Here is a 25,152-nt window from a genome sequence, read left to right as displayed (position 1 = left end):
ATTTCAATTTAAAAAGTTAATTTAAAACACCCAAAGTAAAGCAGAAATACCTGGCAGAGAATGGAGAAAGCGGATAGGCAGAGTAACAGGAAACTAATGAAAGAAAATATGGAGTGGCCAAAAACAACAAATTATTCCCCGAATCCTTTCACGGCTGCTTTCAAACATATTACAGGATCCAGAACCTTCTCATTGTTGGTTTGAGGCCAAAACAAGAACTGGTTGGAAGGGACTTGAGAAACGTGCAGGAAAAATACCAGAAGAAAATGTGCCTCCTGGTGGCAGTGTGAAGACTGGTTACGTCTCTGCTTCTGCAGCACGTGGATCTTTCTGAACTTTTCCAAATCCCGTATCGTGATAAGAGGTTAAAAAGCTGTTATGTTCAACAAAGGGCAAGGGCCACCCCCGTGGGACCATAAAGCTGGTAGAAAGCAACACGTGGTACGTGGCAAGTTCTTGTTCAGAGAATAAGGAGCTGTCTGCTCCGGGCCGCCCGCCTCCCAGCAGCGGTCAGTGGCCCAGGCAGGGGGCGGCCCAGGTGTGCCTGCCCCCCAGTTAAGCACTCCCTGTGACACGCTTTTGGCCAAAATTAGTAAACTTTATTTAAACTTCAAAAAATAAAATAACAGACAAAAGGCAGCTTTAGCTTTGTTCTTCCCGAGGATCAGATATAACGACCCAGAGCAGGAACTACCCCTAAGAAGTTAAAATACCCTTTACCCCCAATCAAGCCACAGGCAAGGAGGGAGCCTCGATTTGGGGACAGGCCTGGGGCGGGTGGGGTAGGAAGGAGAACACCACAGCCAGGCGAGTGGCTTCTGAGACAGCACAAGTGGAGACCAAGACAAGAAGCCCCAGCGGAAACGGGACCAGAACGTCAACGAGGAACTTTGTCACAGGCGCTATGTACAAGGGAGGTGGGCTGGAGGCCTGCACCCCACAAGGGCACCACCCGGGCTGCCCCGCGCCTCGCGCACCCTCAGTTCTCCTCATCACTGTCGTCCGGGCTGATGGCCGGACTGGTGAGGCTGTAGGTGGGGCTGGTGGGGGAATAGCCAGGGGAAGTGGGGGAGTAGGTAGAGCCTTTGGGGGAGGTGGGCGAGTAGGTGGGGCTGGTGGGCGAGTACTTGGGGGAGGTGGGCGAGTAGGTGGGGCTGGTGGGCGAGTACTTGGGGGAGGTTGGGGTATAGACGGGAGAGGTTGGCGAATAAGTAGGAGATGTTGGGGAGTATTTTGGGGTGGTGGGTGAGTAGGTGGGGCTGGTGGGCGAGTACTTGGGGGAGGTGGGTGAGTATTTCGGGCTGGTGGGTGAGTACTTGGGGGAGGTCGGGGTGTACTCTGGGGAGCTGGGGCTGTAGGAGGGACTGGTGGGGGTGTACTTTGGCGAGGTTGGGCTGTAGCTGGGGGAGCTGGGGCTGTAGCTGGGGGAGCTCGGGGTATAGGTTGGAGACTGTGGTGTGTATCGTGGACTTGACGGGGAGTAGCTTGGCGAGGTTGGGGAGTAGCTGGGCGAAGTTGGAGAGTAACTTGGAGAGGTCGGGCTATAGTTGGGGCTCGTGGGCGTGTAGTTGGGACTAGTTGGGGAGTAGCTGGGTGATGTCGGGCTATAGCTGGGTGACGTCGGGGTGTAATTGGGACTGGTTGGAGAATAGTTAGGGCTGGTTGGTGAGTAGCTCGGGGACGTTGGGGAGTAGCTCGGGGACGTGGGGGAGTAGCTCGGGGACGTAGGAGAGTAGCTGGGGGATGTGGGAGAATAGCTGGGGGATGTGGGCGAGTAGCTGGGAGAGGTTGGGGAGTAGCTGGGAGAGGTGGGAGAGTAGCTGGGAGAGGTCGGGGAGTAACTGGGAGAGGTGGGCGAGTAGCTCGGGGAAGTTGGAGAGTAGCTGGGAGAGGTCGGGGAGTAGCTGGGTGAGGTCGGGGAGTAGCTGGGTGAGGTCGGGGAGTAGCTGGGAGAAGTCGGGGAGTAGCTGGGTGACGTGGGACTATAGTTGGGACTAGTTGGAGAGTAGGACGGAGAGGTGGGGGAGTAGGAGGGCGAGGTGGGGGAGTAAGAGGGACTCTGAGGCGTATAGCCCCCAGGGGAGCGAGGCTCGTAGGCAGGTGAGGTCGGGGAGTAGCTGGGAGACATCGCACCACCTGCGGGGAAGAAGCCGAAAGGAGTTAAGTGGCGGAAAGTCACCCAAAGGGAGGATCGGGGAGGAAAGAAACTTGGCCCCGACCGGCAGGGACAGCTCACCTGGTGAGGGGATGTACGGGCTGGAGGGGCCGGGGGAGCCCGGGGAGCCCGGCGTTGGGGACCAGGCAGGCGAGTACCCGGGGCTGAAGCCACTGGCGTCAGAGGCGGCGCTGGGGGAGAAGCCGGCTGCCCCCGGGGTCATTCCGCTCCCTGTCAGGGGAGAGAGACGGGAGTCCAGGGCAGAGCTGGAGCCCAACCCCGTCCGCAGAGCCACCCGGCCTCCCACGCTCCGACCTGGCACCGCTTCAGCCCCGCAGCTCACCCGCCCCTGGCGACCCGGGGGGCCCTGTTCCCGGGGCGTCACTCACCAACACTGGGGGACCAGGCGCCATAGGCTGGAGTTGCGCCCTGGTTCCAGGGCGTCATGGCCGGAGAAATCCCTCCCATGGGACTGGGCGCCGAGCCAAAGAACATGCCAGTAGCTGTGGAGAAGCAGGGGGGCTCCTGAGCACCGCACCCGCGGGCCGGCACCCCCCCACACCCCCGCAGGTCTGGGCAGCGGAGGCCCTGCTACTCACGTCCGGCGGCCCCCAAGCCGGGGATGTTGGTGGGGATCTCCATGCCGTACTTGCACTTCTCCGCGTCGAGCAGCAGGTCGAAGCAGCCGGTGCCGGCCGGGGCGAGCTGGCCCAGCATGATGTTCTCCGACACCCCCTTCATGGGGTCGCTCTCTCCGTGGGCGGCTGCTTCCATCAGCACGTCCACCTGGACGACCGGACGGGCGGGGGGCCCGTGAGACGCCTCCACACCCCAAGCTCCGATGGGGCGAGGGCGGCGGCCAGGCCAGCGCCCACCTTCACTCTGCCTCACCCCTTCTTCCTGCAGCGCTCCCTCGTCCTGCCCCCTCTCCTTCCACCCTGCCCGGGGCCGTCCTTACCGTTTCCTCAAAGGAGCACTTCATGAGAGGGCCGGTATCCTGGCGATTGACCCCGTGTCGGGTGATGGCCATCAAGTGGCCGCGACAGGTCATGGTGTCACAGAGCAGAGCCAAGTGGCGGTAATTGACGTAGGAGCCGTCAAAGGAGATGACGTGGTACAGTTCCCGCTCCAGAGCCTTCCGCACAGCTTCGATGCCCAGCACCTGGCATGGCCGGGGGCGGGGGGGGCGGTCAGAGTCGGGGCAGCCCACGGCCAACGGTGGATTCGGGCTTGGAGAAATCCAAGTGAGCAAATGCCGAGAGCGAGCACGGGGGCCACTGCTTGCCGGACACCCGGGGATCCGGGAAGAGAGCGGGGCAGGGGGGCTCCGGGGGCTCACCGTGAAGATCTCCACGATGTCGTTGGACGTGGTGCGCACAGGGTCCACGTCCTTCTCGCTCAGCACCCGCATCAGGCTCACACCGTCCGTCTCCAGGATCCACTCCTGCAGGGCCTTGAACTCCCCGTCCTCCGTGATAATGATCTTCTTCTTGTTGTCTGTCTGCGGCAGGTGCATATACACCTGCAGGGGAGGGGCGTGAGCTCGGGCGGGGGTGGGGACTGGGCAGCGGGGGGAGGAACGTGAGCTCGGTCGGCGGGGGGGGGGGGACAGGGGCGGCGAGGGAGGGGTGTGAGCTTGGGCAGGGGGGGACGGGGCGGCGGAGGGCTGCATCGCAGAGGGGTGGGCAGGCTGACCTTGCTGATCTGCTCGATGCCCTGCAGGGTCATATCGGTCAGCATGTTGGACTCGATGCAGCGCAGGAAAACGTCGTCATCCATCTTGTCCACCACCTCCTCCTCCTGCAGAGAGCGAGGCCAGAGTCCTAGAACCCTCCTCTCTTCCCAGGCTCAATCTAAACCACAGCCTCCCCAGGGACCGAAGAGTCAACTCAGGCCCCAGGCTCTGCCCTCCTCGGTTCCCCTGACATGACTTTTTATCACGCTTTGGCGATCCTGAGAAAAACCTAAGGGGGGCACCCGCACCCCACCACCCCAACGCGATTGCGGCGTGTGCGCTTGCCCGCTCCAAGGGCCGTGCCGGCGCCTGCGGCCCCCCCAGCTCGCCCCGGCCCCGCGGGTACTGCCCAGGCCGCCACTTCGGCCCCACCGGGCTCGTGGGAGGGGCTGTCCTCTGCTCCCTCGAGACCCGACACGATTTCCAGATCTACTCTCCGAGGTTCACCAGCGAGCTCCACGTTTTCGTTATTCGTGCCCAGGCACCCCATCTCCTTTCTCAGGAGCCGTGCCCAGGCGTGAGGTCACCGGTCCAGCCCCGTCTCGGGGCCTGCGGCTGTCACCCACCTTCTGCAGGACGCGCCAACTCTGCCCTCCGCCCTCAGGCGGGAGCCTCACGGCGGGAGGGCCCAGGGCCTCCCCCACTTCAACACCACCCGTTGGGTCTACACGGCTGCTACCTCAGTTTTCAAACGTTTTTGCTGCTACAAGTCTTGGAAATCGCGGCCAGCCTCCACAAGGCTGCTTTCGCTCTAACGCCCCTGGTCGCGAACAAGGTTTCCCAGCGTCCTACCGCCGGCTATCAGTCTCCTCTCGGGTCCCCTTTACCTCTTGCATCTTGTTTTCGTCGCTGTTCATGATGCGAATCCGGAGCACCAGCTTCTCGGCGTTATCGTCGTTAAAGATGCAGTTCAAGTCATCGCCGAAACCTGGCGGGGAGAAGGGGCCATGAGAACGACGGCGACAGGACTCTCTTCTGGCTTCCCCTCCTCCTCCCAGAACCCTCTAGAAGGAGAGGAGCAGGGAGAAGGGAAAGGGAGCAGAGAGGAAGTGCAGGACGCCCAGAGGCAGAGCAGGCCCACGGAAGCGGGGAGGGTGGGTGGCTCGCTGGGGACTGGCGGGCGGTGACAGGACAGACGGGGAGCTCGGGCAGGACTCCGGAGCTGGGCCCTCCCGCCCTTACCAGCATTGATCTTCTCGGCAATCTGCTCCATGGTCAGCTTCCGGTCGGTCATGTGCTTCCGGTCCAGCTCCACCCGCAGAAGCCAGGGGGAGATCCGGGCCACGTCAAAGTCAGGCATCTCGTAGTAGACATTCACCCACTCCTGATCCTCTGCCACCACCGTGCTCTGGGGGTTGGGGTCATAGTAGATGGCGGTGTTGGCGGTCACCTTCCTCAACGTCGTGTGTTCCAGACGGCACAGAATGTCCTGGGACAAAGAGGGATTGGGGACACAGGCATGTGGGTGGCTCTAAAAGCCCTTCCAAACCCTCCTGTAGAGAGCGTGCATTCAAGGGCGAGGCTCTCCTCCTCTTCCTCCCGCCAGGAGGCCCAGCCGCGCAGCCCCACCTTGGCTCTCTCAGCATCTCGAGCCGATTGGCCCAGCAGGAAGACAGTAAGCGAAGGTGTCTTCGGCTTCTTGGAGATGTTGATGAGCTCCTTGAGGCGGGGCACCCCCAGGGTCACATTCTTGGCAGACACACCAGCATAATGAAAGGTGTTCAAGGTCATCTGGGTGGCAGGTTCTCCAAGGGACTGTGCGGCCAGGGCGCCCACCATCTCCCCGGGATGGGCCTGTGGAGTAAGAAGAGCCGGCGTCAGAAAAAGCGAGCGCCTCCCTTCTGGCGACTGAGGACGAGGTGCAGCCGGGGCGGCGACACCGGCGTTGGGACGAGTCGGACTCGCGCGCCCCTTCCTCTGCCTCAGTTTACACTCACACGCTTGCACGTGCTGTGCCGCACGCCCGGAAGGAGGCACTCGGCCGTCTGGAACCCTAGCTTCTACGGCGTGCTAAAGCTGCAGGCTGAACTCGCACGTCGCCTCGGTGCTCCAGGTGGGGGAGCTCCCCGAAGTTTATTTTCACTGAGGCTGCGACCACATGCCATCAAATCTAACTTTCCACGAGAGTCCTAGGGTACGTGGCCTCCGCAGGCGGGCACTGCGGTCTCCTTATGGCTTGGCACCTCGTTACTTTTACCACAGAACATTCCTCTGTGTGGCTTTGGCAGTCTTGTTTACTCATCCATCAGCGGACGGACGTTTGGCTGTTTCCACGGCTTGGCCATTACGAACGGCGGGGCCGTGGACGTCTGTGTGCCCGGTTTTCCTTGCACATGCTTTCCAGTCTCAGGCATATTCCTAGGAGTGGATCTGCTTGTTCAAACGGTACCTCTGTCTACTCTTTTTTTTTTGTTTAAGATTTTTATTTATTTATTTGCGAGAGAGAGAATGAGAGACAGAGAGCACGAGAGGGAGGAGGGTCAGAGGGAGAAGCAGACTCCCTGCTGAGCAGGGAGCCCGATGCGGGACTCGATCCCGGGACTCCAGGATCATGACCTGAGCCGAAGGCAGTCGCTTAACTGACTGAGCCACCCAGGCGCCCGTACCTCTGTCTACTCTTAAGAGGAACAGTGGGCCGTGACCCCCAGGGACCCCCCAGTGGCCGCACCACCCACAACAGCGGCCCAGGAGTGTCCACTGCTCCGTGGCCTTGCCCACAGCCTCTTTCCATCCTAAACTCGAGGGCCACGAAGCGGTAGCTCACTGGGGCTTCAGCTCCATTTCCTGGGCGGCCAATGATGCTGAGCGTCTTTTCTCATGCGTTTACTGGTCACTTTCATATATTTTGGGGGGAAAGGTCTACTCAAGCCCTTAGACGGCCCTCTTTTTGTTGCTGACTTGCAGCAGTCCTTCATGTATCCTTCATGCGTGCGATGATCTGCAAATCTTTCCTCCCTTTCTGGCTTTCCTCACTCTCTCGCTGGTATCCTCTGAAGCACAAGTTTTTAATTCGGATGAAGCCTGATCTGTCTTGTTTTGTGCTCTTCAGCGCACGCCTTTGGTGTCCTACTGAAGACTCCACCGTCTGATCAAAGGTTATGACGATTTACCCTTACGTTTTCTTCTAGAACCTTTTACAGCTTGAGCTTTTATATTTAGGTCTCTAACGCATTTTGAAGTAATTTCTCCATACGATAGGAATCCAACTTCAATCTTTTGCATGTGGATGTCCAGTTGTCCCAGCACTATTATTTTTTAAAGATTTGTTTGAGAGAAAGAGAGAGACTGAGCACGCGCAGGGCTAAGGGCAGAAGAGAATCTCAAGCAGACCCTCCTGCTAAGCGCGGAGACCAACGTGGGGCTGGATCTTATAACTCATGAGACCATGACCTGAGCCGAAACCAGGAGTTGGATGCTTAATGGACTGAGCCACCCAGGTGCCCCCCAGCACCATTGCTGAAAACACTTATTTTCCCTTGTTCGATCGACTTGGCACCCTTGTCAGAAATATAATGACTGTAAACATGAGGGTTTAATTTCCAAGCCATCGACTCAAGTTCCATTCATCTTATGTGAGCACCATGCTATCTCGAGAACTGAAGCTCTACACGGAGTTCTGAAATCGGGGAGTGTGAGTCCTCTAATCTTGTTCTTCTTCAAAACTGTCTGGCTATTCCGGGTCCCCTGCGTTTCCATATGAATTTTATAATCAGCTTATAAATTTCTGCATAAAAAGGGAGCTGGGATTTGACAGGGACAGTGTTGGGTCTGTAGGTCACTTCGGATTATCGCCATTTAGCAACACAAATCTTGTAATCTGTGAACACAGGATGTCCTTCCGCTCATTTAAGCCTTCTTTCTTTCAGTCGTAGTCTGTAGCGTTCCCTAATGCATTCTAATTATTTATTTTATAAAACTGGATTTACATCACATGTATTCAAGGCCATGCCTATAATCACAATGCTTCTCTCTTCCCGCTATCCTGTAAAAACCTCACTTCAACACAGTGGTGGTCTATCCTAGTATCTCCAAATCTCTTTCCTGCTCACTCCAACTCCCTACCTCCACCTAAACTGGAATTCAGAACACAGCAGGCGCTTTAAGAAAATAAAGAACGACCCTCCTATCTCATATCCCAGCCACGCGGCTTCTTTCCAGTACGACTGCCCGTCCTGGAGTAGTCACCCCATCTCTCCAAGGCCCAGTGTTGGCATCTGCGACATGGGGACAACCTGCTCAGGTCGTCTCGAGCCCGCCAGGGAATGAAGGAGCATGAAGCCCCACGCACAGGACCCGGCACAGCGTGGCCCCTCTGTGAGCGAGAGCCATGACCGGGCGATGGTAGACAGAGGCAGGCTGTGCTCAGAGCCCAGGCAAGTCGACAGGTCAAAGGAGAAAAGCAAGGCTGAGATGAGAACACCACTCACAATGGCCTGGTTGAACTTGGACTCGATCTCTCCGAGCAGCCAGTCAAAGGCCTCCCCGCTGAGCCGGAACTCCTCGGCCATGCGGCGGGAGCACAGCGTGGAACGCAGGTGGATGTTGAAGAGAAGCGTGGCGTTCTCCTGAGCTTGCCGGCTCAGGGGGTCATCCCCATTCACAATCACCAGCTTCTTGCTCAATTCCTTGACTCCTGGGGGCCAGAGGAGGTCAAGAGATGGTAGACAGGGCCCAGCTCACTCCGGTCCCCCAGCCTGGCCCGGGGGTCCCCAAGAAGCTACTCACCCTCTACAACCTTGATGGGGTGCAGGTCGGAGGGCAGGCGGGGGTTGATGTGGAAGATTTTCTGAGCGTTCCAGATCATGCGCAGCAGGTTACAGGGGAGCACCACCTGAGGAGGGGCGGCAGGGAGGGGGGCCACGAGTTGGGCACAGCCACGCACGGGCAGCAGCTCCCCGGCCCCGCCTTCCCGCCCACACGCACCTTGCTGTCGCCAGTTGGGAAGATGACCCTGAGCACCTCCCGGTCCTCACGCATCCGCTCAAATTCCCGCTCCAGCTCGTTCTGAATGTGCGCGTTGCTCAGCACGTCCTTCACCAGGTCCTCCTGCAGAGTGCGCCGCAGGGCCCTCTCGTTGGTGTAGTCGAAGCGGAACCTGCAGGCAGCAGGCGGGGAGTGTCAAGGGGCAGGTGGCCATGCTCCCTGAGCTGCATGGCTTGCAGAACCAGGCTTTGAAGCCAAGCGTCTGGGGCAGAGAAATTCAAGGTCTAGGCCCCAGGACTGCCAACAGGACCTGAGCTCGGGCCAGCCCGCCTGAGCTTGCTTACACCGTCATCGGGGAGAGGGTGGGCTGGGTCTCAGGTCTGCCCCCCCCCCACCATGCAGCTGCTATCCCCAAGATCCGGAAAGGGCTCTAAGAGGTAAGGATGACTGCCAGGCACGCTGTGGGCGAGCGGTCTCTCTGCGTGCAGGGAGGGGACGCCTAGGAAGCTGGTCGTGAGCCCCAGGGGCGAGAACCACCCACTGCAGCCTCCTCACTTCTTCTCAAAAGCCTTGTTGGATGGCTTCAGCGTAGCCAGGTTCTGGAACTCGACGCTCTCGCCGGCCAGGCCGTCCTCGCCATAGCGTAGCTGCACCACCTGGTTGATGGAGTTGCGCACGGTGGCGTCGTACTTCACCATCACCGACTCCATGGACTTGATGAGCCGCCGCTGGATGTACCCTACGAGGAGGGGACCGGGTATGGGCCCGAGGGCAGAAAGAGGACGCCGACGCGCAAAGGGCCTGATCTCAGGACAAGCCTCGCCAGCCGCTCCGGGGCCTTCACCCAACCTGAACCTCAGAAGAGACAGCTAGCAGCCCCCTGGCCCGAGGCCGCTGCGTGAAAGCCACGCCCACCACCAGCTGGAACCAGGGCCTAGGAGAGTCCCCCAGGGGACAGGTCGCCAGAGAGACCTCGAGGCCCTGTCCCTGCACCAGGGAGCGCTAGCCCAGCTTCTGAGCTTCAGCTGCTATTCTTTCCGCGAGAGACAAAATCACCGGCCTGGGAACGGGAGGCTTTAGCCCAAGAACCCTCACCGCCACCCTGGGGGCCCCGAAGGCCTCACCAGTCTCGGCAGTCTTGACGGCCGTGTCGATGAGGCCCTCGCGACCCCCCATGGCGTGGAAGAAGAACTCGGTGGGCGTGAGGCCGGCCAGGTAGGAGTTCTCCACAAAGCCTCGGCTCTCGGGCCCGTAGTCGTCCTTGATGAAGTGAGGCAAGGTCCGGTGCTTGAATCCAAACGGGATCCGTTTCCCTTCCACGTTCTGCTGCCCGACGACAGCAATGACCTGGGGACCGAAAGGTGGGGTGCACCGGACTCCCTTTGCACGAGGAGTCAGCGTTCCCAGCACGCTCCCCCCAGACACCCCTTCCCCCGCGCTCCCGGCCTTCTCTGCCGCCCGCATCTGGAAGGACCGGGCTCCGCACCTGGGAGATGTTGATCTTGGAGCCTTTGGCCCCGGACACCACCATGGACTTGAAGTTGTTGTACTCAGACAGGGACTTCTGAGCAGAGGAACCAGTCTTGTCTCGGGCGTCGTTGAGAATACGGTTCACCTGGTTCTCAAAGGTCTGCCGCAGAGTGTTCCCCGGGGTGGGTTCCAGCTCATTGTTATGAGCCTTCTCGATGACCTGGGTGCAAAGGAGGCGGCAGTGCTCGGGGCCTGTTCTGCTCCCCCTTCCCTCACACCTGCTCTGCTGTCGCCGACGTTCCCTTCAACGTCTCCAAGCGCCTGTCACTCAGTCTTGGCCGGGCCTCCCCACTCACCTCTATCACGTCCTGCTTGGCCTTCTTAATGGTGTTCTGAATGTCCTGGTAGGTCTTAGAGTCGGCAATGGAGTCCCCAATGCCAATGGTATGACCTAGGGGAAAGGAGAAGCATCACCAACACCCTCTTTAGACCCCCCAAACCCCGGAATGGAACCACAGCCACGAGAGCTGGCGGAGGGACCCCAAATCCAAGGAGGAACAAGCAAAGGACGGAAGAAAACCGCGAACAGTAAGAGGAGAAAGAGTCAGGATTCAAGGAGGGGGCTCACTACAGCCCTCCACTCACCCTCGATGAGAAGCCAGTTGTTAATGACAGTCTGAATATTGGAGTAGAAGAGGCGAGTGACGTCGTGACCCATCTCCAGGTAAGAGATGTGGACCAGTGAGCCAGCCGACGTGCCCAGAGACTTCTTACACAGGATGCCCATGATCAGCTCCCCGTTCTCCACCACCACCTGGGCACAAAGCACCCCACTCGAGGCCCGGGCGGTGGCGCCCCTGTCGAAACCCCGTCCCCACCCAGGCAGAGGCCAGGTCCTACCTTGGTGTCCCCAGGAGAGATGTGTTTGTAAGGACCGCTGTCCTCATCATCGGGATGGGTGCTGTGGGTGCGGATGCAGTTGATGTGGCCTGGTATGATGAGGGAGAAGATCTGTTTGCCCGTCCACAGGGGCCGCGGCTTCAGGATGGCTGGCTGCGGCACCTTCCCGTCCCACGTGGACAGGAACATCAGGAGGTTCATCACCTCCCCCTGCGAGAGGAAGAGCGACACCAGACTTCAGCACTGCAGGCCTCACCGGGGAAGGTCACAGGGCTTCGGGTGGAAGCCGGACTGGGGAGGCAGAGATGCCCGGAAAAGCGTTTTCCAAACTTTTAATTAAAAATTCATTATGACTGGGGCGCCTGGGTGGCTCAGTCGTTAAGCGTCTGCCTTCGGCTCAGGTCATGATCCCAGGGTCCTGGGATCGAGCCCCACATCGGGCTCCCTGCTCAGCGGGAAGCCTGCTTCTCCCTCTCTCACTCCGCCCTGCTTGTGTTCCCTCTCTCACTGTGTCTCTCTCTGTCAAATAAATAAAATAAAAATCTTTAAAAAAAAAAAAAAAAATTCATTATGACTGTGAGACTCTGGGTTTCTCTTCTCTTGAAAAAGAAATATAAGTTACTTTTAATAATTATGAAAAAAGGGGCGCCTGGGTGGCTCAGTCGGTTAAGTGTCTGCCTTGGGCTCAGGTCATGATCCCAGGTTCCTGGGATCAAGCCCCATATCAGGCTCCCTGCTCAGAGGGGAGCCTGCTTCTCCCTCTCTCTCTGCCTGTCTGCCTACTTGTGATCTATCAAATAAATAAATAAAATCTTTAAACAAAATAATATTATGAAATGAATGAAGGTAAAGGTAGAAAAAAAAACTGTAATAAAATCATTGCTTTTTCACCTTTGCTTTTTATAAGTAGCTGAAATTACATGACATCCTGAAGAATTAAATGGGGAGGGGCGCCTGGGGTTAAGCGTCTGCCTTCGGCTCAGGTCATGATCCCGGGGTCCTGGGATCGAGCCCCGCATCGGACTCCCTGCTGGGCGGGGAGCCTGCTTCTCCCTCTCCCTCTGCCTGCTGTTCCCCTGCTTGTGCTCTCTTTCATAAAAAAATCTTAAAAAAAAAAAAAAAAATAGGGGCGACTGGGTGGCTCAGTCATTAAGCGTCTGCCTTCGGCTCAGGTCATGACCCCAGGGTCCTGGGATCGAGCCCCACATCAGGCTCCCTGCTCAGTGGGAAGCCTGCTTTTCCCTCTCCCACTCCCCCTGCTTGTGTTCCCTCTCTCGCTGTGTCTCTCTCTGTCAAATAAATAAATAAAATCTTTAAAAATAATAATAATTATTAAATGGAGAAAAAAACCAAAATAAAATAAAACATTGAATGGGGAGCTAAAGCCATAAGCTCTTTTTGGCCGCTGACCTTCCCAACCGCCTCCCTCTCCTGCCTTGCACACAGGTCGGCGTGCGGCAGGTCGAGGCAGACGTCGCAGCTCTTCCTTCCCCGGGCCCCCCCCCAGGAGCACGCACCCGCTCCAAGAAGACGTCTCTCTTCGTGAATTTGCGCACTGCCGTGAGCGTGTCCTGCACGATACCCATGACAGGGCGGTTGCTCTGGGGGGTGACAATCATGCGCGGCACCATGGCCAGCTCCTGGATCTCCGCCCGCGTCTCCAGAGACTGTGGCAGGTGCAAGTTCATCTCATCCCCGTCAAAGTCAGCGTTGTATGGAGTTGTCACACTGCAGGGACCGAGAGGCCGGGCTCAGGGAGCTGCCTCAGGGAAGCGTCAGGGAGCCGCCCGGCCGCACCCGCCTCCCTCGGCCGGGACACTGACCTCAGATTTAAGCGAAAAGTAGACCAGGGGAGGATGCGGACTCGGTGCCCCATCATGGACATTTTGTGCAAAGTCGGCTGGCGGTTGAAGATGACGATGTCGCCGTCACACATGTGCCGTTCCACCTAGGGAGGGAGGCGACAGGCTCGGAGGAGGGGGCTTGCTAAGAAGGAAAGGCCGGTGGGCCTGAAACGCTCTGCAGGTGCAAACAGACCGATGGAAGGGTACGATTTCATGGAGAACACGTATCATCCACCCCTTCGGGCCAGACGTCAGGAGAGGATGAGGCGCAGCACCCACCAGCCTCAGGGACCTCCGTGGCGGGAGAAAACCCAGAGACTCTGCGCGTGAAGCCTTCCGCTCCGTTCCTCCCTGGATCTCCCTTCCCTGCCCTGTAAAGCTGGGGTCCGGGGTGCTGCCCTTGGGTTAGTGCGACCCCCCCCCCCCACCGGATGTCCGCGGCCAGCAGCCACAGCTTGCCGAGGACGGCAGTGGCCTTTTAGAGACGCCCCAGGCCCGGACCCTGACGGACAGGACAGCCTCAGGGGGCCCCCTGCAGCCGGCCCCCACTCCAGAGCCTCCTGCTCGGGTCAGGGAGAGAGGCCCTGGCCTGCTACATGCCTTGTAGCCAGTCTGCAAGTGAAGATCACTGGGCTTGGGGTGGAAACGCAGGTCAATACGATCGCCATTGTCCCGGATGATGTACTTGGCCCCTGGGTACTGGCTGTTTCCCCTGCGCACCAGCTCCTGGAGTCTGCGGAGGGCAGAGGTGCAGTGAGCACAGGCCTCCCTGGAAGCCCTGCTGCCCTCACCCCAGAACTCCAGGCGGAAGCGCTCTCAGCCCCGGCTCCAAGCCTGGGCCCTCACATACCCTCCCCCCCCCCCCCCCCCCCCCCCCCGGCGGAGCTCCTGAGGCCAAGCCCACCTGTCGATGTTGAAGGGCGTGACGATCTCCGCAAAGGTCATGTTTGCGGCGATGGAGCGGGGCACGCCGACCTGGTCGATGGAGAGGTTGGGGTCGGGGGTGATGACGGTGCGGGCTGAGAAGTCCACCCGCTTGCCCATCAGGTTCCCTCGGACCCGGCCTTCCTTGCCCTTCAGCCGCTGCTTCAGGGACTTGAGGGGGCGCCCAGACTTCTGCATGGCCTGTGAGGAAACACGGGGGGGGGCACCCCGTGGTCAGCACGGGCCCCTGCTCCAGAGCTCGGAGGCCTCCCACGGGCCCCTAGCCCCCTCCCGCTCCGGCACAGGGCGAGCAGCGTGTGGACTCACGCGGGGCAAGCCGGGCAGCTCATTGTCCACCATGGTGGCCACGTGGAACTGGAGAAGCTTCACGTCCTCGGCGATGACGTGGGCCGCCGCGCCATTCTGCTCATTGCGCCGCAGCTGGTTGTTGATCTTCACGATGTCCGCCAGCTTGTGAGTCAGGTCATCCTGCGGCAGGAAGTCCGCACGGTCACAGGCCGGCCACCACGGGGCGATCGGCGCCTCCCTCGTCCTCAGGGCGCCTGCCAAGCAGGCCTGGTCTCTCACCTCCCACGCACGGAAGCACCTCCGTGATCTTCAACTAAGTCAAGGGCCTCCACCGAGGGCACACGGCTGCCAGGTGGCACGGTGACCCAGGCACCCGCGCTCGACCCCGGCTCCTGCACGCGTCCGCCCACAGCCCGGGGGCTCCCTCCCCTCCGACAGCCAGCCGCCCCGTGCACAGGCGGGGGCCAGGAGCCGCTGACCTGGTTGCGGGCAGAGCCCTGCATCACCACAGCAGGCCGCACAGAGAGCGGGGGCACGGGCAGCACGGTGACGATCATCCACTCGGGCCGCGCGTAGCGGGGCTCCATGCCCAGCACGAAACACTCCTCGTCGGAGATGCGCTTGAAGATCTCGTGCACTCGCTCAGGACTCAGCAGGATCTTCTTCTCCTGGGAGTCCTCGTTGACGTGCTTCCACTCCGCGTACAGCTCCAGGCCCGAGCGCCGGATGCGGGGCTGGTACCGCCCGCAGCCGCCATGGCCCTTCCAGAGACAGAGGGGCCGTCAGAGCCTGGAGACCCCGCCCACCCTGCCGCCGGCCCCCCTCCAGCAGTCCCGGTCGGCTACCTTCTCTTTGGTCAAATCCTCGTCGCCCTCCGGCTGCTCCACCCCGAACTTGTTGTCCATCTCCTCCCCGCCCTCGCAGATGTTCTTGCCCTTGCACAGGTCATACACGTGCGTCAGCCGCTTCTTGGGCTGCCCCTTGGACTTGGCCAGGATGTCCTTGATTTTTGGGTTGTTCTGGGGATAGAGCAGAGCAGGGTCAGGCGGCCCGCTCCTCCGTCCTCCCCAGGAAGGTGTCCCCCCCAGGCCAGGGCCCGCGCCCACTCACAGAGTCCACGAGCAGTTTGGAGCAGAAGAAGCAGACGCAGCGCAACACTTTCATCGTCTTCACCAGGAAGCCCACGTGAAACACAGGTTTGGCCAGCTCAATGTGGCCGAAGTGGCCAGGACACTCTGTCATATTTCCTGCGGGGACACACACCTCACACCCTTGTCTTGGCTCGCACCTCAGAGCCTAGGTCCCCAGGGGTCCACCCCCAGGCCTGGTGTTCAAGCACCCAAGCCCCCCCCACCGTGGGGACCCCGTGCCAGCCCCCCAGCACTCACCTGCACAGGTCTGGCAGCGGCCGGTCCGCTCGATCACCCCCTGCCTTGGGTCCATCAGCCCCCCAAGCTTGGGGCGGCCCCCCTCCGTTGTCTCGGGGTATTTGATGCCGCCCTCGGTCACGGACATCCGTTTCTACAGAAAAAAAGGCCAATAACGACTAAATAGGGTTTCTAGCTTCCAGCCTTCACATACAAAGGCCTCAAAGGGGGACAGCATGGGAGTGGGTCCGCTCTGAGTGCTGGCGCCGAGTATCGGGGGTCCTAGTCCCTGTCCTGATAGGAGAGGCACTCAGACTTGCGTGCGGCCGACCCTGACCTCTACACAAACCACCTGCCTCTCGGACTCAAACCCACACACCCCTCTGGGTCAATGCCAAATCACTGACATCCACAAGATTTAACCACAAAAAGAAGCAAATTGTTTCAAGGGGGAAAAAAAATCAATGCCTTGCTTCTTCCAAGGCTGAAATCAGGCCCCGACTCTGGTCCCTGGAAGGGGACGGCGCTGCAGCCCGCCAAGACACACCTGGTCCCCCTAGCTTCAGCTCCTCAAGCCCGCCAGTCTGCCCCCAGCCTCGTCACCTCCTCCTTCCCGAGGGCCCAGCAGCCCGAGCCCATCCTTGCTCGGATGGAAATCCCGGGGTAAGATGAGGGAGGCAGGTGCTGGAGCAGAAGGGCGCCCCAGCACCCCAGGACACGGAGGCAGAGCTGAAGGTGGAATCCAGTCTGCGTCCAGACTTGAGGGACCCCCTGGGGGAGGGAGCGGGAGACCGAGGAGCTCAGAAGCAGGTATGGGGAGACGTGGGCTGAGGAAACCTTTAGTTTTTGCACTGGAAACCAAGGACTTTGGCATTAGCTGGGTCTGACCCACTAAACGTCCAGAGGGAAGAACTTAAAACTTAATAAAAGCTCCTACCGGCGGGTCACCTTCGTGCTGGGCGCCAACCGCACTCCGTGCACCTTGTTTCTCTAAGCCGATCCACTCACGTTCTAGGAATGAGGTCCTGTCGCTCAGACAGGAGCAACCTGACTGCGTGAAGTGACCTGTCCAAGGCCTCCACCTCGGGGAGCCAGCAGGACTCAAACCCAACCCTCTCTGGGCCCCACACATATCCGTCCCGCTGTTCTTAGCTGCAGCGTAGACACAACCCTCGCAACCCTGGGACTCGGCTGCTGGGCGCCCGGTGCAGCGCTCGCTGATTCGCCGGCTCTCCACAGCTAACGGATAAAATACGCATCACTGTGCCCATTTCACAGGTGACCACACCAGAGGCCCAAAAACAGGCAGCTAGAAAGTGGCAGAGCCAGGATCGCCAGTGCATTGTTTCCACAGCATCACACAAAGGGATGGGAGCTCCAATCTGCACTCCGCAGGGATCCGCCTCCCTCCGCCCCGAAACCACTCCCCATAGACCGAGGAGTAGCGCTCTGCTCTGCCAAATCCTGCAGCCCGCCCCAGTGTGAGCCCCAGCGTGAGCCCCAGCGTGAGCCCTTCCCAGCGTGAGCCCGCCCCAGTGTGAGCCCCAGCGTGAGCCTGCCCCAGCGTGAGCCTGCCCCAGCGTGAGCCCGCCCCAGTCTGAGCCCGTGGGCCTGAGACACACGGTGGACGGGCCACTGCACCGAAGCTCCGCCCTTCCACTTTATCTCCTCCTCGGCTCCTCTGCCTCGGTCTGCTCCCAGAGTCCACTGCGCCCCTGGGTTTTAGCTCATCCACACCCTGGAGGCAGCTGGCCGGCTGTCCCCTGATGCTCACTCTCTATCCCGAAGATGCCCGAATCTTTGCCTCCAGGCCCCCCCTTTCTTCTGAACTTTGGATTCACGTATTACACTATCTACTGAATCAAGGGACACCTGGGTGGCTCCGCTGATTGAGCGTCTGCCTTCGGCTCAGGTAGTGATCTCAGGGTCCTGGGATGGAGCCCCGCATCCGGCTCCCTGCTAGGCGGGGAGTGTGCTTCTCCCTCTGTCACTCCCCCTGCTTGTGCTCTCGCTCTCTGACAAATAAACCAGTTAACTGAGCGTGGGCTGGAGCCAGAGACCTCTGGTCTGCAATCCCGGTTCTATCACATACGAACTGTGTAACTTTGTGTACCTGCTTAAGCCCAGGACATGACAGGTGCTCAGGAACAACACCTACCCAATCCGATCATCCACCCAGCCCCCCAGCCCCCGGCACTGGCTGTCTGCACCTCCTCAACAGTCTCTGAGCCTTGCCCGTCTTCTCCATGCCTCCAACCACTGCCTCAGGCCAGGCCTTTCCTCGGGGGTTCACATCAGGGCACTCCTTGGGTGGCCAGCCTGTCTCTCTCCCATCCATCCACATAGCTGGGGTGCTCTTTCTAAAACAGAAATCTAATCTTCATACCCTCTTGCGCTCAGAATGACGTCCAAACTCAGGAGGACAGCTTACAAAAAGGGTTTTAGGACGTTTCCACTTTCCTTTCTTTTTCCACACCAGTAACGGAGTCCCCAGTGGTCCCCCATCAGCGGGTCTTCATATGTGCTCTTAGCTCGGTCTGCAAGGCCCTTCCCGCCAAGGCTAACTGCTGTTTAAAGACTCAGCTCAGGCACTGCTTCTTCCAGAAAGCGTTTCCAGAGCCGCCTCTGTGCTTCCATAACCCCTCTATCACCGCACGTCTCACGGTGCAATGAAATTATCTATTGGGGGTTCCGTCTTCCCCAAAGATTATGAGCATCTCTCGGCAGACAGCATTTCTCTATCGTCCTGGGTCCCATGGCTGCTGCTGAATGTTTGTTAGACTGAACTCAACTGCTTAGGGCCCTTGGCCGCAGGGAAGCGCCTTCAAAGACCTTGGAAAAAAGAGAGAAGGCTGTCCCTGCCAGTCAGGCCGGTAATCCCCCCATAATGGACTGACCAGCCACTGCTGAGTAGAAACCAAATGGTCTATTGATACAAGAGGTTCTGAACACCCACAAGGCTCATCAGGATGACCTGACAAAGTCTCAGGAAGACAGGGCTGGGGGTGACTGACTTCACAAAGCCGGCATCCCATCAGCTGCATCGTGTCTTCTGAGAAACACGAAAGACTTTGCTCCCCTTGACTGAAACACAGGAAGGCAGAAGCAAGCCTGAATCTGGCTGCCAGAAAGGTCGCTAGAGAGGGAGCTGGGGGAAATCATGCGCAAAACCATGCACCTCCCTCTGCTCCAAGTCCATGCTCACCAAACCACCCACCTGCTAAGGACTATTCTGCTTCCAGGTATTGAGATAGGTCGAGGGGCTGTCCTGGAATGTTCTGGACTATCTCCCTACCACAAGGTAACAAACTGTCATTTTGGATTATATACAAACTACGTTAGCCCCCAACCCCTCCTCCAAACACTGGTTCTCACTACCCACTCGGTAAGGGTTAGGCTCCCAAGGGGGTGGCTGGTCCCAAGGGGTGCCCCTGAGGCTACAGAACAGAAGCCTGCTATAAATTCTCAGTAAATACGAGTTCTCTTCAGGGGCACCTGGCTGGCTCAGGGGTGGCGCATGCGACTTGACCTTGGGGTTTGAGTTCAAGCCCCATGCTGGGTGTGGAGATTACTTAAGAATAAAATCTTAAAAAAAAAACAAAAACAAAAAACTGGGGCGCCTGGGTGGCTCAGATGGTTAAGCGTCTGCCTTCAACTCAGTTCACGATCCCAGGGTCTTGGGATGGAGCCCCAGTCGGGCTTCTGGCTCAGCGAGGAGCCTGCTTCACCCTCTCCCTCTGCTTCTCCCCCTGCTCATGCTCTCTGTATCTCTGTGTCTCAAATGAATAGAATCTTAAAAAAAACACAAACTCTTGGGGCACCTGGGTGGCTCAGTCATTAAGCGTCTGCCTTCGGCTCAGGTCATGATCCCAGGGTCCTGGGATCGAGCCCCGCATCAGGCTCTCTGCTCAGCAGGAAGCCTGCTTCTCCCTCTGCCTCTACCCCTGCTCCTACACGCACGCACTCTCTCTAATAAATAATCAAAAAACACCTCCTTCTTTTCTCTGCCTTTAGAAAAACATACATGGTCCTTGGAACTGGGCTTCAACCCACTCTTACAGATGCAGTCCCACATTCTGCCTCCACCCCCCCCACATTTATGCTCCAACTGCAAGAGAGCTCTCAAAATTCCTTCACGCACCCCCCTTCCCGGGAAACTACATTCTTTAAGTCCCGATTCAAATGTCACCTCTCTGCAATGGCCACCGAGGGCCTCCCAGGGTTCTCAGCCCCACTGTCATTACCTGTTTACTTATCTGTCTCTCCCACTGGATTGCAATCCTTGAGGGCAAGGATCAGGTTTCATTTGGCTTTATATCTGCGCCTACCACAGCACCAGTAAATACTTGCTGCATGTGCAGGAAACCCCTCCCTTGATTATAAATAATCTGAAGACAAGAATAAGCTTCTGATCCACCGATATAGCACACGTCTATGAGCATATTACTGTTTTAAATCCTTCTTAGAATGAACTGGGGTATAAATAAATAAAATGATGTTTTTCATGGTACACAGCTGCTTTTAACAAACAGGGGTCAACCTCTTCAAGTGTCACTGAGCTCTCATCTCTGCTGGCTTTGTACCAGCTTTGCATAAAGCCTGAGCACCAACCCTCCTTGCTTCCTCTCCCTCAGGACTCAGCAACTTCCAAACCCACTACAACGGCCAAGCAACAGCTCCGTCTTGCAGCTAATTCCAAGAGCCCTCAGTACCTCGACACACACCCCTCCCCAAGACTTCTGGAAAACATTCTACTCTTAAATACCGTCTGTTCCACGAGAGGCCCCTCACCCTCCGGTCCTCCTACCCAAAGCGGAACTACCTGTTATTCCCTCAAGACACAGGAGTGCTATATCAACTGCAAGCAATGCAGGGCAAAATCAAAGCCCCCGGTCCCCCTGCACACCGGAGACGGCCTCTGTTTTGTGAACAGCCAGCCTTCCACATGTTTTATAAAATGCAAACACCTTTCTATTTTCACATGAACAGGGTCTCACTCTGCATTCTGGTCAGTAACTTATTTCTCAGAACCCTGAACTTCATCAGTTCACAGGGCTCTTAGTCGCCACGTCAGCAACTTTCGCAGCACTCCCTGGGCCCAAAGAGACCCACTTAGTAAGTACCCAGGGCCGGGGCGCCTGGGTGGCTCAGTCGTTAAGCGTCTGCCTTCGGCTCAGGTCATGGTCCCAGGGTCCTGGGATAGAGCCCCGCATCGGGCCCCTGCTCAGTGGGAAGCCTGCTTCTCCCTCTCCCACTCCCCCTGCTTGTGTTCCCTCTCTCACTGTGTCTCTCTCTGTCAAATAAATAAATAAAATCTTTAAAAAATAAAAATAAATAAAAATAAAAGGACCCAGGCCCAAACAACTTAATAAATACCTATGTCCTACCAACTTCATAGCCAATTAAAAAAACACATAAAAATTGAGAAAGATTCCAATATATTAAAAAAAAATTTTTTTTAATTCCCCAAATAACCACAATGACGTACTTCTGACACCTGTCGGGCCCTGTACAACCTGGCAGATCTTGGGATCAGATTGGACAGCACCACCCTTCTTTCTTGCTCTACATTGATTTTTTTTTTTGGCCTGTATTTGGTAACTGCTAAAAACCCAGCTTCCCCAAGATATGACGTCACTGAAAGGGGTCTGGCGCCATCTAATGTTGAAAGGCAACTATCAGGAACTCCTAGTTCCCGGGACATCAGACGCAAAGCTGATCTTGTACTTATCTTGAAAATTTAAAACCTCTCCCTGGGCCCCTGAGAGCTTGCCGCGGTGGCTCAGCACAGTCTGGGAACAGGGGATTTAGTCTGCTAGGAAGATCTTGTTCTAGTCCAAGAACACACCCCGAGTTAGCTCCGTAGAATTCCTATCAGCAAGTATGTAGGCAATTTATAATTTCAAACAGTATCATTTCCAAACAATGTTGTGATAAAAAGCCTTCTACACATATCTTTGTATCCTTTCCAATTACTTCATTCACTCATTAATTTAACTCATTCTCATTACACCACAATTATGTGCCAGGCACACTCTGAGATGCTGAAATTATAGAGGTGAATACAGGGTCCCTGATGAAATTTACATTCTCCTGAGGGAGCAAGAAACAGAAAAACGAATCCTTTCTGAGAGTGGCAAGCTACACAGTAAAATAAAGTCAAGACCGGGGTTAGAGGTCACCCTGCTGGCTCAGTCAGAAGAGCATGCAACTGTTGATCTCGGGGTTGTAAGTTCGAGCCCACATGGGGTGCAGAGATTACTTAAAATAAAGACCAGGGGTTAGAGGATGCAGGGGGGACACTATTTAAACAGGGTGGTCAGGAAAGCCGTCTTAACAATATGACATCTGAGCAGAGAATATATGGATGTAAAGGAATAAGCCTGGGTAGGCCTGGGCAATGTTGTTCTAAAGCAGCAGGAACAGTGAATAGTAAAGTCCTTGAGGCAGGAATGAACTCGGAGTGTTGGAAGAACAGGCAGGTCGGTGTGGTTAAAGAAGACCCAAAGGGGAGTTTGGTAATGAGCTGGAGAGGTAGGCGGGGGCCAGATAAGCCAGGACCTCAATACAGTTCAGAGTAAACAGTCTAGATCCTCCGGAGGGGATTCCATGCAGGGGAGAGACATGATAAAAAGAGCTCCCCAGCTGCTCGGCAAACTGTGGAAGGAACAAGTAGGGGCTAGGGCTACTGCAGTATTCCATGGGAAAGGTGGGACATGTCGGTCCAGATGGAGATGGTCATAAATGGCCGGATTCCAGGCACACTTTGAAAGGCAGAGCTGACAGACTGGCAGATGGGCCAAGTGCAAGTTGTGAGGAGAAGAATCGAAGATGGTTTTTGGCCTGAGTTTAAGTGGATGAATGGTATGGCCACTGTGTGCTTGCTGAACCAGACAAGACCTGGGGAAGGGCATGCTCGAGAGCAGAAATTCAGAGTTTTTTATTTAAGGACAAAATTTTAGAACTGGTAATACTGGACCAAAGAATACGCATCAAACGACTGATAAAATTGTCAGACTGTCCTCCAAAAAGGCTCTTCTACCAACAATGTATAAGCATGCCTATTTCCCAATACTTTTGCCAGCAAAGAAAAATCAGATAAAGAAAAAAAACTTTAATTTGCACGTTTTTATTAGTAAACTGAGTATTTTTTATTGGCCACTTGTACTACTTCTGTGAGCAGCTTATTCGTATCCTTTATCTATTTGTCTAGCAAGTGTGTACTTTTCTTACTGATTTTTAAGTGTTCCTTGTATATTAAGGAACCTAGCCTTGACTATCACAGTGCAAATACTGTTTCCCAATCTGTTTTTTAGACGTCCATTGTGCCTCTGATAAAATGGCTTTTTTTTTTTTTTTTTTTAAAGATTTTATTGAGAGAGAGAACAAGCATATGGGAGAGGCAGACAGAGCAAGACGGAGAAGCAGGATCCCTGCTGAGCAAGGAGCCCGATGCGGGGCTCGATCCCAAGACCCTGGGATCATGACCTGAGCCGAAGGCAGACGCTTAACCATCTGAGCCACCCAGGTGCCCCTGGCTCTTATTTTTATATAGTGAAATGTGCCCTGCTCTTCCTTGTACATAAAATGCTGGGGCGTCTGACTGACTCAGTCAGAGGGGCACGTGGCTCTTGATCTTGGTGTTGTGAGTTCGGGCCCCATGTTATGGTGTAGAGATTAAAAAAGAAAAAAATGCTTGGCTCAGTGCCTAGCACATGACAGGCACTCAGTAAAATTTACCTGTAATTCATTCATTACCATGAAGGGAGAATCAGACCCCCAAGCCTTCTCTATTTCGCTGGTGCTTTCCAGTTTTGCTTTTTAGATTTAAAGCCTAACTCCACCCAGAATTTATTCTTTGTATGCCGTGAGCTTACGAGCTTCTAACTCCTGACATAACTTTCACGCAGCTGTGCCTTATCCTCCAGCAAAACTGTCTCCATCCACAAAGACGGCCATTCAACACCATTCTCTCCAGCCACCTGGCTCCCTCCAGTTCACTCCACAGAGGAGTCCAAGTCACCAACAGCTCTCCCCCAGAACCACCCTCCTCCCCGATCTCTCCCACTCTCTTCCTTAGCCCTCCCCCGCAATCAGCTCTTCACAGGGCAAAGTACTAGTAATTTGTGTGTGTGTGTGTTTTTAAATGTAAACTTGATGTCACTCTTTGGCTTATAATTCTCCAAAGGCTTCCTATTAAAAACAGAATTAAACTCAGATTCCTTACCATGATTTACAACATCCCCCGGGGCCTGCCCAGTCTCATGCTTCTCCAGCCCATTTCGATAACTCTCCTCACCTGTCTAAACCCCAGTCACACTGGCACTTCTTCCAGCCCCTGGAACACACCAAGTTCATGGCTCCCTCAGGCCCTTTGCACCTGCTGTTTCCTCTGTCTGAAAAGCTCTCGTTCTAGGATCTGTGGCCCAGAGGGCTGGCTGCCTCCTCTTCACCCAGGTAACGTCACCTCCCCAGAGGGGGCTTCATGGACCCTGACATCACCCCGCCCACAGGAGCCTCACACCTCGGTAACTCCTCTTCGCTCCATTCAGAGCACTTGCCATAACTGAGCTGTCTTGTTTGCTCCTTTATTTGTACGTTTACTGTCGGCCTCCCCGGCCCCTTGCCACGGACAGCGCCCGCAGGAGGCAGGGTCCTCCCGCGTCTCGTCCAGCTCTGCAACCCTAGCGTCTGTCGTGTCTATCACACAGCAGGCGTCCAACGAGTAGTTGTGGAAGGGGGAGCGGGGAATAAGGATCTGGGGTCCCGCTTCGCATCCGCGCTTCCAAAGCGTCCCCCTTGTTCGGCGTCGGTGCCCCGATCTCCCCCCACCCCGGCTGCGGCCCGGCCTCCGTCCCGGACACAGCGCCGAGCTCGCTCACACGCTCGCGACACTCGGCTCCGGCGGCCCGTCACCCTGGCTGCCAGCGTCGGGCCCCGCGGGCGCCGCGGCAGGGAGCAGAGGGAGGGCAGGGCCGCTTACCAGTTCATCCGGACTGAGGACTCCGAACTGCACTCGCTTGATGGTGCGCAGCGGGCATGCGCTGTCCCCGGAGGGGGGGCCACCCCCGTGCATCGCGGAGGCCGGCGCGCTGCGCAGGCGCAAACCTCTCTACAAAAACCCTGCGCCGCCTCCGCCTAGGTGCTCAGACCCCGTCGGGGCGGCCACCGGGAAGGACCTCCCCGAGTTGGGAGGAAAAAGCCGGAGGAGGGAAAGGTGGGGGAGGGAAGGAGGCGGGGAAGTGAAAAAGGAGCGAAAGGAGCTCTCCTCCCCCTTTCCGGAGATTTTTCGTCTCCCAAAAAGGAAAAAAAAGAAGGGGGGGGAAGGAAAAGGTTTCGGGGGGAGGAAGAAGAAAAAGGGTAACGAATAAATAAGTAACCAGACTCCTGAACGGCAGAGGTTACGGCAGTTTGTCTCTCCCCCTTCCGGGAGCCGCCTTCTTCTCCAACCGTCCCGGCCGCGCTCTCGGCGCTTCTGAGGAGCGAACTGGCCGAATGACGCCCTTTATAGATTCGCCCCTGCAT

General features: G+C 57.0%; 1 protein-coding gene across 1 annotated transcript; it reads right to left on the bottom strand.

The window, feature by feature from the left end:
* Nucleotides 1–577: 577 nt before the first annotated feature.
* Nucleotides 578–25,115, bottom strand: POLR2A (RNA polymerase II subunit A). The gene is made up of 29 exons (XM_036066342.2): nucleotides 24,611–25,115; nucleotides 15,649–15,781; nucleotides 15,371–15,507; nucleotides 15,106–15,279; nucleotides 14,740–15,021; nucleotides 14,279–14,440; nucleotides 13,932–14,152; nucleotides 13,628–13,760; nucleotides 13,007–13,131; nucleotides 12,701–12,911; nucleotides 11,184–11,393; nucleotides 10,929–11,097; nucleotides 10,640–10,734; nucleotides 10,300–10,503; nucleotides 9,938–10,160; nucleotides 9,369–9,552; nucleotides 8,814–8,985; nucleotides 8,616–8,721; nucleotides 8,318–8,523; nucleotides 5,460–5,684; nucleotides 5,073–5,319; nucleotides 4,718–4,818; nucleotides 3,851–3,955; nucleotides 3,495–3,677; nucleotides 3,114–3,317; nucleotides 2,755–2,941; nucleotides 2,545–2,658; nucleotides 2,237–2,386; nucleotides 578–2,136 (listed from the first exon to the last, which is right to left on the bottom strand). The coding sequence occupies exons 1-29, from the start codon at nucleotides 24,701–24,703 to the stop codon at nucleotides 980–982; spliced, it is 5,913 nt and encodes a 1,970-aa protein (XP_035922235.1). The 5' UTR covers nucleotides 24,704–25,115; the 3' UTR covers nucleotides 578–979.
* Nucleotides 25,116–25,152: the final 37 nt, after the last annotated feature.

Source organism: Halichoerus grypus, chromosome 2 (genome assembly GCF_964656455.1).
Source record: "Halichoerus grypus chromosome 2, mHalGry1.hap1.1, whole genome shotgun sequence".
Taxonomy (NCBI): domain Eukaryota; kingdom Metazoa; phylum Chordata; class Mammalia; order Carnivora; family Phocidae; genus Halichoerus; species Halichoerus grypus.
Note: the sequence above shows the minus strand (reverse complement) of the source record. Positions and strands in the feature narration are given on the sequence as shown.

Excerpts from the sequence above, each read along its gene's own strand:
- POLR2A (XM_036066342.2), bottom strand. The coding sequence starts at position 24,703 with ATGCACGGGGGTGGCCCCCCCTCCGGGGACAGCGCATGCCCGCTGCGC. Across the intron at positions 5,685-8,317 it reads CCAAGTTCAACCAGGCCATT|GCCCATCCCGGGGAGATGGT; the intron begins GTGAGTGGTGTT and ends CTTACTCCACAG. Across the intron at positions 2,659-2,754 it reads CGGCTTGGGGGCCGCCGGAC|CTACTGGCATGTTCTTTGGC; the intron begins GTGAGTAGCAGG and ends GCTTCTCCACAG.